At 41.6% G+C, this 14,653-nt stretch overlaps 1 protein-coding gene across 1 annotated transcript; it reads right to left on the bottom strand.

The window, feature by feature from the left end:
* Positions 1-7,976: 7,976 nt before the first annotated feature.
* Positions 7,977-13,241, bottom strand: LOC129808458 (uncharacterized). Its single transcript, XM_055858237.1, has one exon. It carries the CDS (start codon positions 13,239-13,241, stop codon positions 7,977-7,979), a length of 5,265 nt encoding a protein of 1,754 aa, XP_055714212.1.
* Positions 13,242-14,653: the final 1,412 nt, after the last annotated feature.

A 14,653-nucleotide genomic window follows, 5' to 3' on the forward strand; every position in this document is an offset into this window, starting at 1 on the left:
AGATTTCGCCCTACTTGTAAATGGCACACCATATCCGATTAATCCTGTTCAAATGGATTTTCCTAAAGATCAGTATGCAAAAGCATACCAGACTCTCTTTACAGGAACAGGCATTCACTATGATGACAAAGGGCATGACATCACTTATAAAGAATTTAAAAATGGATTTTTCATTTTGGCATATGATCTGAACCCCGATGCTCATTCAGGTGGATGCCTTTCTCTGTTGGATCAGGGATCTATTCGCATTGAAGCTCGTTTTTCTGAGACAATTCCAAAAACTATTACTTGCATTGTGTATGCGGAATATGATGCGAAGTTAGAAATTGATAAGAATAGGAATATCATTTTGTCATAAGCTGATATGCAATAGATTAATTTTTGTATGCCAATAAAGAATTTATGAAATGTAAAAATATGTTTTTTTTCTCTTTCATTGATCATCTGTTGGTGATCTTCATTTTTCATTGAGGTGCTACAATTGCATTGCACTCCCAAGACTTTTTTCTGTGTTGCTTCCACCGTCTGAAGGAATCAAATTTTTGCGGTGAGAATAATAAAAAGAGTCTCTCCCATATGGTAGCGAGCGTGCGAAAAGGCGTCATATTGCATTTGCATTTTTTCCACAGTAGAACAGTGCAGCGGAAAAAGATTATGAAGAATCTCACCTTAAATTTCATTCACTCTATGCGGCAGTGAAAAAACCACAATTTGCAATTCGTCAAAGGAGTTTAATGTTCTAAGACTTTCAAAATATTGTGAAATTCCACTCATCAATTAAATTGAATCGTATTCCCAAGATTTTTTTCCCGTGTTACCTTCCTCCATCTGAAGGAATCAAATTCTTGCACTCTGCATACTCATTCCCATATGGGAGCGAGCGCGAAAAGGTCTCATATTGCATTTGCATTTTTCCACACTTGGACATTGCAGAGAGGAAAAAGATTATGAGGAATCTTACCTAAAATTTCATAGCGAGAAAAACCACAACACATTTTTTTCTATCACGTGCGGATAAAGTGCACAGTCATCTGCGCAATATCCAATGAGATAACAGTAGCATGCGCAATATCCAATAAGAAAAGAGTACTCTGCGCAATACCCAATCAGGCAACAGTACTCTGCGCAATATTCACTTAAAATTATTAAGTCAAAACAATAGTGGGCAGGGGTTGGAAGAGTTGAGCGGGAAACGAGGAACAGGGGGCGGGGGGCACAGAAGGGAAACAGTATCGTGCGCAATATTCAGTTAAAATTATTAACCAAAAAACAGAAAGGGGGAACTGAGGGGGGAAACCGGGGAGCGGGGATCGTGATGAACGTAGCCCATCCACCAGAGTTATCGGCCCCGTGACGTACCAACAGTATCGTGCGCAATATCACATGTGACGTCAAAGCAGTACTCTGCGCAATGCTTACTACTTATATTATATATATTATATATATATATATATATATATATATATATATATATATAGAGGGAGTGAGAGAGAATAGCGCTACAACATGAACATAAAATAGTTCAAATTGCACAAGCCAGTTTCGAGAAAAACTATAAAAACCGGTTTTTCAAAAAACTAATAACATAGAAATTATCGTACGTGCAAGTAGATATATTAAAAAAAAATTTATAAAGATATCTCTTTCCAAACCGGAGATATTGTGTACTACGGACGGCCGGACGGCCGGCCGGACCCGAAAATGGCGGACTATCATTTTTGGCATCAGGGATGTTCAAAACATATACCCTGTGAATTTCAGCTCGATCGGAGCACTTTTAGAAAATCGGAGTATCACAATAGGTGTGATTATGAAGGAATCACACCTAATAAATGTGTTTTTTTCTAGTATGATGAAGAAGTTAAGGAAGAGTTGAGATCCGGCATAACATTTTGGGAGAAGGTCGCGTTTTTGTGCGACATGTGAAATTATCTCAACAGTCTAAATCTTCGGCTTCAGGTACATCATTTTATATTTACTTTGCTTCTACTACGGCTTATTTGCGTAATCTGAATGATTAATATAATTGTGGAGAATTACCTATAAATATATTGTGGTGTTATAAATCTGTCAGGGACTGTGTGTTTCTTGGGCTTCCTTCTACCGTTTGTGATATTCACGTACCTGTGGTAAACAATAATTTCTCTGTGATAGGATTCTGTGATATCTAATACCCTCTTCTTCCTGCCCAGTTTACCTGTGGTAAACAATAATTTCTCTGTGATAGGATTCTGTGATATCTAATACCCTCTTCTTCCTGCCCAGTTTACCTGGAAATATATATTCCTTTATTAAATATCTTCAACAGTGATCCGGAACGTAGGCGGCTGGATTTTCCAGAAGACGTTTCCTCGATGATTGCCAAATGCCCTTTTCCAAATCCACTGAGGCAGTGAAACACACTTTTCACCTTCACCAATTATTTTATTTACAAATATTCTCCTCTTAGATTGAACTGAACACGTTTAACTCTACGTCACGTAAATTTTTCTGTAGTTTGAACTAATATTTAATTTATAATTCACAAATAAATTTATACACTTTTCTCCTCACGTCTCTTTGTCAAATCAAGTCTCTTACGTAATTCTCTGACTTGTTCCCCCTCATTCCCCTACTTTCTTTCCAGCTGATCTTATTCACCACTTTTTCCTCCTTCTCTCTCCCTCCATGCACATTCAAAATCCAACCGTCTTTTGTCTCTTATTTTTAAGAGATCTCCAATCAATGGAAATTCTATACATAATAATTTCTTTTAACCTGGGAGAAGATCACACTTCATCATCTTGTGTAAATAATTTTGTGTAAGATGGCACAAGTAGGAGAAATGCTTCACTTATAGTTACATTATTCACATAAAGGTAGAGTATTATAACAGAGAAAATAGTAGTTTCACGATTTCTAACTGTAATGTTTGTAATATTACACAATATATTATTTACTATAACCCATTAAATCAAAAGGGTATATGCGACGGCTGTTTTCCATACTATTCTACGTAGACTTAGACTTATATTACTTCAGGACATATGTTGTTCCTGGGACCGATATCTACAACTGATGAAAATTTGATAGTCATCAGTCATCCTGAATAGGAATTCTTTACAGCGGTCTTCAGGATAAAAATTTAGTCAAAGTTCTCAATATTATAAATTACAAGCAATTTGATTGGTTCATCAGAATCTAATGGATCGTATACCCTGATTATCCAATCCTAGCTCCAAATTTTTCAAAAAATCTTGACTAAATTAGAGAGAGTAAATTAGAGAAGTTGTTAATCTATTTGGCTAAGTCATAGGAGTGAAGCCTATATAAGCGTATGGCATTGCCATATGACAAATTTAATTTTTTATGTGGTAAAATAAAAGCAACTATTCGAAAATGCGATTCATATGAATTACTGAGAGCTTCACACCATATGACCAAAATTTATCATATGACATTGTCATATTCATTCATTTTCAACCGCTTATCCCTATTGGGGTCGCGGGCCCATGACATCCAATTTAGCAGCCCACGCTTGTCGATCCTCCGCCACTTCAGGAAGATGTTCGAGTTCGATCCCGAGGCGTTCAAAGGCAAGATTCTGAATTTGATTCAGCTACCTCGTCCTAGGTTTGCCTCGAGGTCGACGCCTTCTCACAATGGCTTGAATAGCTTTTCTGGGGAATCTTTTTCTATCCATGCGCTGAACATGTCCATACCATCGAAGTTGTGATCTCTCAACCCGAAGAAGCAGCTCCTCGACTCTAAGTTCCTCACGAACTGCTACATTCCTCACTCGATCTCGGCGAGTAATTCCCTTAACCGCCCGAAGGTACCTCATCTGGGCAGCTTGTACTCGCGATCTTATACTTTCGGTCATTACCCAAATCTCATGACCATAGGTGAGAATAGGAATAAACACAGCTTTGAAAACCGATAACTTAGCCGAACGGCTGAGCTCGGCGTTCCTCACCACGCTTCCGCCAAGCTCCCTCATTACTGCAGAAGCTTGACCGATTCGCGACGATAGATCGGCGTGAAACCTACCATCCATCACTCGTGAATAACACCCCGAGATACTTGAACTTCTCCACCTGTGTCAAAGCTTTTCCATCAACATGTATGGTACATTTCACAGGCTGTCGAGATGTCCATTACCTCCGACTTTTTGTCGTTCACCTTCATACCTGTTTCGGCACAAACATTTACAAATCGGTCAAGTGCGCGCTGAAGCTTTTCTTCGGAAGATTGTAACGGTCGTTTTTAAATACACTTTCCATAAAATTTCGATTATTTTGGGACAACGATTTTTATGGTAACTGTGCCACAGTGGTGTGTTTGAGTAGAATGATCCTACCTTCCAGTGATCCATTTTTCCGATCCCGGGGAACTCGGTATTAAGTCTTCAACGAGTGCACACGTTGTGTTGTCAAGTGTAAGGGCAGAGGAGAACCTTGGGGAACCCATGTGTCCCATCCGGGAATCCCTCATGAAGCCAGTGAACTTTGATCGAGTGAGGCTTCTGTGACCAGCTCAGCTCACCATGATCTGGCGTAGTAGAGAAAATACCAAGACACGTCACCGTATCTCGCCGAGGGACAATACTTCGCCACCGCGGGAGGCGTGCGGCCCCTTAGGGGGATTTGTCGGGGACATCTTTCATCCAGGGCTGAGTTTCATAACCTTAGAGGAGACTTCGCCGGTGTAACCATATCCGGGACTGAGTGAGCTGATGAGTTCCTTCCCAATCCAACCCTTTTTGTTTTGTAAAGAATTTCTCCTTCAAATTTATTCCCGGCTATTGCATTGAAAGTTAAAGTAAATTTATATTCTAATATTCATTCCGCTTTAAAATCTCTTACTTTAATTAAATTCAGTAAAGTACTTCATAATTCGTTCTTTGTATTAACTCAGTTTTAATTAAATCTTTACTCTATCAATATATTTTTTTTCTTATATTTCAATAAAGCTAGTTACAAGATCCAAAAAGAACCAAATCATCTGCGAAGAGGAGATGGTTCACCCTGAAATCCCCAATACGAATCGCATTCTGCCCCCGACTGCGTTTCATAATCTTGTCCATGTATATTATGAACAACAATGGTGATAGAACACACATACAAAATGGATAATTATCTCTGGCACCACGTCTAATGATGAATAATTCCATCTCCCAAAGTGAATGGAAATTATAATTGCTTTATCGCAGGAAATCAATGATTTTTATATTTATACAGAAATTGCGGCAGTGCTTTTCAGATAGAGAATTATGTGAGGAATCATATAGCATCACGCCTTTCACGCACAATAAAGTATTTATCTAAGAAAATCAATTTAAAAAATCAAATTATTTTTGATTTTTTTTCAGATATATTCAAAAAATTCCATATTTTTTATAGAGTCACAAAAGGTAAAAAATAGAATTCTCGAGTAAGTAGAAGATGAAAAAAATGACTTTAAATTGAGGACCTTATTGCAAAAACCCTGTATCTTTTTTGGTGACTTCAAAAAACCTCTAGAGAAATCTTACGAGCAAAAAACGGCCACAGTTTTTTAACGAGCTAGAAACCATTTATCAATAATTTCTCGCAGTATAATTGAATTAGAATTTGCAAGAAAAATCAATTTCATGATCTTCGAACATAAGACGTCCTTCTCATCATTATTTTGGACATCCCCAAATCTTCTTTATCCACAAGATGACCATCCCTGGAAAAGCTCTGGACATGGTATTATCCTACTTTTCCTAATTTTTCCTCCAGATATGACCAGTTTTGAGCCCATCCATATGATGACTATCCCCAGCATTGTTCCGGATATGGAATTCCCTAGCTTTTTCGCCATCTCTCTTCCTGAAATAGTCAGATCTGAGTCCATCCACATGGGGACCATCTCCAGCACTGTTCCGGATATAGAATTCCCTAGCTTTTCCGCCATCTCTCTTCCTGAAATGGTCAGATCTGAGTCCATCCACATGGGGACCATCTCCAGCACTGTTCCGGATATGGAATTCCCTAGCTTTTTCGCAATTTTTCGCGATATTCCTCCAGGAAATCCCAGATCTTCTAAGAATTTCTTGCATATTATGCCCAAAACACTTCAGATACCTTTTGTGGTCTGAGGATTTCTGCACATTCCACCAGGAAATCCCAGTCTTCTGGGATTTTCTTGTATATTATGCCCAAAACACTTCAGATACCTTTGTGGTCAGAGGATTTCTGGAGCTTCCTCCAGAAATCCCAGATCTTCTGCGATTTCCTTGTATATTATGCACAAACACTTCAGATACCTTTTGTGGTCAGAGGATTTCTGGAGCTTCCTCCAGAAATCCCAGATCTTCTGGGATTTCCTTGTATATTACGCCCAAAACACTTCAGATACCTTTTGTGGTCAGAGGATTTCTGGAGCTTCCTCCAGCAAATCCCAGATCTTCCGGGATTTTCTTGTATATTATCCCAAAACACTTCAGATACTTTTTGTGGTCAGAGGATTTCTGGAGCTTCCTCCAGGAATTCCCAGATTTTCTGGGATATTCTTGTATATTATGCCCAAAACACTTCAGATACCTTTTGTTGTCAGAGGATATCTGGAGCTTCCTCCAGGAAATCCCAATCTTCTGGGATTTTCTTGTATATTATGCCCAAAACACTTCAGATACCTTTTGTGGTCAGAGGATTTCTGGAGCTTCCTCCAGAAATCCCAGATCTTCTGGGATTTTCTTGTATATTATGCCCAAAACACTTCAGATACCTTTTGTGGTTAGAGGATTTCTGGACATTCCTCCAGAAATCCCAGATCTTCTGGGATTTTCTTGCATATTATGTCCAAAACACTTCAGATACCTTTTGTGGTCAGAGGATTTCTGGAGCTTCCTCCAGAAAATCCCAGATCTTCTGGGATTTTCTTGCATATTATGTCCAAAACACTTCAGATACCTTTTGTGGTCAGAGGATTTCTGGAGCTTCCTCCAGAAATCCCAGTCTTCTGGGATTTCCTTGTATATTACGCCCAAAACACTTCAGATACCTTTTGTGGTCAGAGGATTTCTGGAGCTTCCTCCAGCAAATCCCAGATCTTCAGGGATTTTCTTGTATATTAGCCCAAAACACTTCAGATACTTTTTGTGGTCAGAGGATTTCTGGAGCTTCCTCCAGGAATTCCCAGATTTTCTGGGATTTTATTCTATATTATGCACAAAACACTTCAGATACCTTTTGTTGTCAGAGGATTTCTGGAGCTTCGTCCAGGAAATCCCAGTCTTCTGGGATTTTCTTGTATATTATGCCCAAAACACTTCAGATACCTTTTGTGGTCAGAGGATTTCTGGAGCTTCCTCCAGAAATCCCAGATCTTCTGGGATTTTCTTGCATCTTATGTCCAAAACACTTCAGATACCTTTTGCGGTCAGAGGATTTCTGCACATTCCACCAGGAAATCCCAGATCTTCTGGGATTTCCTTGTGTGTGAGCTTGTTACCTGTAATAGTTTATGAAACACCTTTATATTTCCTGCCCAATAATGCCCACCTTATCTGTGATAAATCAGTACCTGAATATTAGAATAAGAAACCTTTATCAATCTCTCCCTGTCTTATCCCTGACTGTGATATAAAGTACCTGTAAGGAAGAATAGGGTTATGATCCGGTTTGAATCGATTTTCCCTATTCTCCTGTTGTCCTTTGAGAAACTTCGATCCTCGATAAATTCAAACACAAATGACTTTTGAAAAACTATTTATTTTTACTTCGTTAGCGGCAAAGATGACTTATATTTTAAAAGATTAATTTTAGGAAAAGAAAAGACACGTGATGATTGACAAGAGCAAAAATCCAAGAGCCAAATCACTGAGTTGCCAGATTGGCAAGGAGAAAATCCCAGAAGGGGAAATTTCCCAAAGTGGCCCAAACTCGCCTAAAATCATGAATTCAAATTTGAGAGGCGGTTGGGCATTGTTGACATTCTCCCACATTCTCCCCGGATGAGAGAATTCTCATCTAATCCACGGGCAGTTTGGCTAATTTGTTGACTGCCCTCCTGGTGAGGCCACTAGATGTCTTCAGGGTGACCACACGAACCACGGAATCTGCTCCCGGATGAGTTTCGATCACTCTGCCCAGTGACCAAGTCGCTGTCTTCAAGTTGTCGGACTTGATGAGCACCAAATCTCCAACCTGAAGATTCCTCATCTCTCTTGCCCACTTCGGTCGCTCCTGGAGTGAGGTGATGTACTCACGGTGCCATTTCTTCCAAAACTCCTGTACTAAGCGCTGCAGTAAGTACCACCTCTTGAGCCGATTGATGTCCTCTGACAATAGATCGGGTCCAGCGTGCAATGTCAGAGGTTGTCCGATGAGGAAATGCCCTGGAGTGAGCACATCAAAGTTCTCTGGATCTGCAGTGAGCTGGCAAAGTGGCCTGGAGTTCAAGCATGCCTCTATTTGGGTGAGAACAGTGTACATTTCCTCGAACGTCATCACAGTGTTGGAGAGTGCACGCTTGAGATGGAATTTGACTCCTCCAATTCCACGTTCCCAAAGTCCACCGAATGTTGGCGAGTAGGCGGGAATAAAGTGGAATTCCGTCCCTGACTCTGACATGAACTTTGTGACCTTTTCCTGGTGTAACTTCCTTCTTTTGCCTACTCCATCTGGTGACTCCACAGCGCCCAAAAAGTTCGTGGCATTGTCACAAAACATATGCTGGCAGTGTCCACGACGCGCTGTAAACCTTCTTAAAGCCGCCAGAAAGGCTTCCGTGGACAAATCCGAGACCAATTCCAAATGTATGGCTTTGGTGGCCATACAAATGAACAAACAGATATATGCCTTTGTCGTTGTAGATTTCCTGACCGTCCCAGCCCTGATGAGAAACGGCCCTGCATAGTCACAGCCAGTGTTGAGAAAAGCCCTAGCCTCTTGGACTCTCATGGCCGGAAGATTGCCCATGAGAGGTGTCTCCTGTCTTGGTTTTGCGCGAAAACACTTCACACACTTATGAATAACCCCTTTCACACTGTTTCGCTCCCCGATAACCCAATATTTTGCTCTCAAGATTGATTGTGTGAGAGTAGTCCCGGAATGGAGATTTGTCACATGAATTCTTTCAATCAACTTTCGAGTAAACACATGTTTCCCTGGAAGAATTATCGGATGCTGAGTGTCAAAACTCAAGTTTGTGTTTTGGATGCGCCCTCTCACTCTCATGATACCATTCTCATCCAGGATTGGGACAAGCTTGGACAGTTTGCTCCCCGGCTTCACTGAATTGCCACTTTGGAGACACTTTAGTTCGTCAGGGAACTCCTCTTTCTGCACAAGTCTGATCAAAACATTCGTCGCGTAATTGAGTTCTTGCACTGTTAGAAATTCACTCGCAGACTGTTGAAGGGTTTTTGAAACGTCAACTTTCGACCATCTGAGCAAATACGCGACTACACGAATGAGTGTTGTGACGTTTGAGAAACGATTAAATAAATCACTCGCGAAATTATTTTCCTTTGTTTCAGTCACAAACACTTGCACCACAGGCACCTTTTCTTCACTTGTGTCGCTTTCCTGAACCCAAGGAGATTCAGGCCACTTCTCCTTTTCCTCCTTGAGCCACTCCGGTCCATTCCAATACAGCTGATGCTGAAGGAGAGCTCGAGGATAGAGACCTCGAGAAATGCTATCCGCTGGATTCTCCTCAGAGACAACATGCCTCCACTGACTGAATGGGATGATTTCCACAATTTGAGAAGTGCGGTTAGCCACAAATGTTTTCCAGTGAGACGGATGCTTTTGCAGCCAGCAAAGAACCACCATTGAGTCTGTAAATGCTGTCACGGAAACCTGGTATCCCGTGAGCCCCTTTTTGACCTCTGTGAACAAACGACTCAACAGCAAAGCCGCAGTCAATTCCAGCCTTGGAATTGACAATGTCTTCAACGGAGCGACTCGTGATTTGGCCACCACGAGAGTCACTGTCGTCCCCCCATCATCTCCTGTCCCTCTCGCGTAAATCACGGCTCCATATCCTTTCTCGGATGCATCACAGAACCCCACTAAGTCAATCTGAGAATCAATAGAGGGAATAAACCTTGGAATTTTCATCCCTTGCACGACACTGATTTCTTCTTGGAAACGATTGACTTCTGTCATGATGTCATCAGGAAGTGTGTCATCCCAAGACACAGGTTTGAGCCACAACTGTTGAAATATCATCTTGAGTCCTGCTGTGACTGGAGATATAAATCCCAAGGGGTCAAATATCTTAGCCACAGAAGCACAAAGTTCCCTTTTTGTGCGAGATGATGTTATTTCAGGCAGTACCAAACCAAGATTGTCATCTCCGGGAGCCCATTGAAGACCCAATGCACTGACAGAACCCTCATATATGTCCTCTGGGGATATTGCTCGCTGATCCTCTGGGATTTTCTCAAGAAGTGAGACCAAATTTGTCACCCACTTTCTCAAGGGAAATCCGCTGCTGTCCAGAACTGATTGTAGATCTTCCCTGACCTTTGTTGCTTCTTGTACCGTCTGGGCACCTCCCAAGAGATCATCCATATAGAAATTGTTGAGAATCTGCTGCGCTGCCTCTGGATAGAGCTTCTCATTGTCATAAGCCACTTGTTGAAGAGTTCGTGTAGCCAAGTATGGCGCGCAGGAAGTGCCATATGTCACGGTTGTGAGCCTGTAGGTGCGAACTTCCTGACCCTTGTCATATCGCCATAAGATCCTCTGAAAATCCCTGTCCTCGGCTGACACTCCCACTTGCCGATACATCTTTTCTATATCGGCTGTAAATGCATATTTGTATGTCCGGAACTGAATAAGAAGATGCAGCAGTTCACCTTGTACAGTTGGACCCACAGCCAGAACGTCATTCAGCGAAACATTGTTAGGTTTTGTTCGTGCTGAAGCATCAAATACTACACGAAGTTTCGTGGTAGTACTTGATGGCCTCAGAACTGCCATGTGAGGAATGACGTAGGATTGTGAATCGCTGATTTCCTCGTCCTGAGGAACTAGCTCCATGTGCCTCATTGACTCATATTCATGCATGAACTGAGTATATTGCCTTTTAAATTCCGGGTCCTTTTGGAATTTATTTTCCATGATCCTTAGCCTCGCCAGTGCAGCTGATTGTGAATCCCCAAGAGCCTTTCCATTTTCCTTGAAGGGCAATCTGACCTCATATCGACCAGAATCCGTTTTCCTCACGTTCTGGATGAAATGCTCCTCGCATTTCTGCTCTTCCGGTGAACGTATTTTGGCATTTGGAGTTGCTTCTTCCGTCTCCCAAAATCTCTTCAGGAGATCATCCAAATTGACATGAGTGTGATGTGAGGTTATGCTTGGCATCTCCCCGTGGATCTTGCCACCAAGAATCCACCCAAATATTGTCAGCTGTGCGACGGGAGATCCATTTTCGCTCTTCAGGATTTGTGGAAGGTTAATTGCCATTGCGTACTCCGCTCCCAAAATGATATCAATACTACCAGGAGTATGATACTGCGGATCTGCAAGTTGAAGTGTCTGGAATTGCTTCCAGCACTCAGCCTGGACAATTTCAGCTGATGGCATTTGTGATGTGAGATGTGACAAGATGTAGGCCTCGACAGCAAGATGCTCAGTCGGATCGTGGATCGACGTGAGCTGGATAGACACCAATCCTCTAGTGTATCCCACTGTGGCTTCTGCAGCCCCTTTTATCGCAATTTTGGCTTGTCGACGCTCTATACCCAGTCTCTGTACACACGCCTCTGAAATGAGTGTACATTCACCTCCACCATCGATGAGTATGCGACAGATTTGTTGCGATCCCTGACTGTCTATAACCTTGACAAGAGCAGTAGGAAGCAACGCCTTTTTGTGGACAATTGAGTGATGTGTGGTCAATGCTGGAACCTCAGATTCAATTGTCGCTTGCCTTGGAACCTCTGGAGTGGGAGCAGGAGCTGAAGCACCAGCCAGAGCTGGAGCTGAAGCTTGCTCCACATGAAGCAATGAGTGATGCCTACTGTTGCAGGAAGTACACCTTGATTTGGACTGACAATACCTCGCTATATGATCCGATCTCAAACAATTGAAACAAACCCTGGATTGCTGAGAAACGAAACTCCTTCGGTCTGGAGCAGACAGCCCGTGGAACTCCTTGCACTGAAATAGTTCATGACTTCCTGAACACTTTCGGCAGGTCACTGTCTCAGTGTGATGTGACTTCACACTGCCTTGGGATGATGTAGCCTTTTTGATGGGTTTAGGGTTCGACGAATTGGTTGATGAGGATTTATCTGACCAGCGCTCCATAGCATCAATGCGTGTCTCAAGAAACTCAAACCATTCCTCAAGATTTGCAAGTGTGTGAGAGTCTCGACTCTCTTCCCATGCTTTCTTAGTCTCTTGATCCAACAGCTGTTTCATCAGATAGATGATCCACGAATCAATCGTCAAATATTCGGAACCCAAGTTACTTAATTCCTTGAGGAGTCTCTTGCTGGTGTGTGTCAATTCCTTGAGCCCAGTCAAAGAACCATCCTTCATTTTGGCTTGAGCAAGGAATTTTTGAATGCACTCATTAACAATGTGCACCTTTTTCCCATATTGTTTTTGCAGAGACTCCCACAGAATCTCATAATTGTCATCTGAAATCTTGTATTCCTCAGCTGTTTCAGCAGCTGCGCCTTTGAGTGACGATTTGAGATACTGCATCTTTTGACCCTTAGACAAATTTGGATTCTCATGGATTGTACTCTTGAAATCGTCATGGAAAGTCTGCCATTTGGAATATTCTCCTCCGAAAGTTGGAAGCTGCAATTGTGGAAGCTTTGTTACACTAGTTTTTGCGCCAGTGTTTGAAGCCCTCTGAAGCTCCACAATATCCTTCAGCAAGTCTGTTTGCTTCGACATCATTTCGGCTAGTTGTTCTTCCGCATTCTTGACTTCACGACTGGAACCTGTATCGCGCTCTTCTTTCCTAGCCATGTTTATTGAATCACGTACAGCCATGATCAGCGAAAAAGTCTTGTCCGTGAAAGCATCATACTCAGATTCTGCCTTTTGCATGAGTTCCTCATTTCCTTCGACAGCCTCAAAAATGCGTCCTTGATTTTCCGTGAAGGTATTCTTCAGCTCTATCAAAGTGTCATAGACTGACACCCATTCTTCAGCCGTACGCTTGACACCATCGGAGGATCTTAGAATTAGTTTATCTAATTGCCTTGACACGGCACGCTGATTGCGCTCCAAATTGGAAAGACTTATAGGCTGAGACATCTCGAAATCCCGTATGTGGTTCAACTTGTGGGACCAGATTTCGAAATCCCGTAGGTGGTTCAACTTGTAGGGAGCAGGACCAGATTATGGTCCCGTAGATGGTTCAATTTGTAGAGAGACGGACCAGATTGTCCTATAGGTGGCTGAACTTGTAGGGAGAAGGACCAGATTATGTGTGAGCTTGTTACCTGTAATAGTTTATGAAACACCTTTATATTTCCTGCCCAATAATGCCCACCTTATCTGTGATAAATCAGTACCTGAATATTAGAATAAGAAACCTTTATCAATCTCTCCCTGTCTTATCCCTGACTGTGATATAAAGTACCTGTAAGGAAGAATAGGGTTATGATCCGGTTTGAATGACCAGATTATGTGTGAGCTTGTTACCTGTAATAGTTTATGAAACACCTTTATATTTCCTGCCCAATAATGCCCACCTTATCTGTGATAAATCAGTACCTGAATATTAGAATAAGAAACCTTTATCAATCTCTCCCTGTCTTATCCCTGACTGTGATATAAAGTACCTGTAAGGAAGAATAGGGTTATGATCCGGTTTGAATCGATTTTCCCTATTCTCCTGTTGTCCTTTGAGAAACTTCGATCCTCGATAAATTCAAACACAAATGACTTTTGAAAAACTATTTATTTTTACTTCGTTAGCGGCAAAGATGACTTATATTTTAAAAGATTAATTTTAGGAAAAGAAAAGACACGTGATGATTGACAAGAGCAAAAATCCAAGAGCCAAATCACTGAGTTGCCAGATTGGCAAGGAGAAAATCCCAGAAGGGGAAATTTCCCAAAGTGGCCCAAACTCGCCTAAAATCATGAATTCAAATTTGAGAGGCGGTTGGGCATTGTTGACATTCTCCCACACCTTGTATATTATGCCCAAAACTCTTCAGATGCCCAAAACACTTTTTGTGGTCAGAGGATTTCTGGAGCTGCCTCCAGAAAATCCCAGTCTTCTGGGATTTTCTTGTATATTATGCCCAAAACACTTCAGATACTTTTGTGGTTAGAGGATTTCTGGACATTCCAAAAGGAAATCCCAGATCATCTGGGATTTTTTTGTATATTATGTCCAAAACATTTCAGATACTTTTTGTGGTCAGAGGATTTCTGGAGCTTCCTCCAGGAAATCCCATTCTTCTGGGATTTTCTTGCATATTATGTCCAAAACACTTCAGATACCTTTTGTGGTCAGAGGATTTCTGGAGCTTCCTCCAGGAAATCCCAGATCTTCTGGGATTTTCTTGCATATTATGTCCAAAACACTTCGGATACCTTTTGTGGTCAGAGGATTCCTGGACCTTCCTCCTGGAAATTATAGATCTTAGCACAGTTCAAGTTAAAAGAAGGTTCTAAATGGATTTAAAGTTATAGGCCTCCTTCACTCATAGTTT

Source organism: Phlebotomus papatasi, chromosome 4 (assembly GCF_024763615.1).
Source record: "Phlebotomus papatasi isolate M1 chromosome 4, Ppap_2.1, whole genome shotgun sequence".
In the NCBI taxonomy this organism is placed as follows: Eukaryota; Metazoa; Arthropoda; class Insecta; order Diptera; family Psychodidae; genus Phlebotomus; species Phlebotomus papatasi.

What these genes read in the sequence shown, in the direction of transcription:
- LOC129808458 (XM_055858237.1), bottom strand. Translation starts at nt 13,241, where the DNA reads ATGTCTCAGCCTATAAGTCTTTCCAATTTGGAGCGCAATCAGCGTGCC.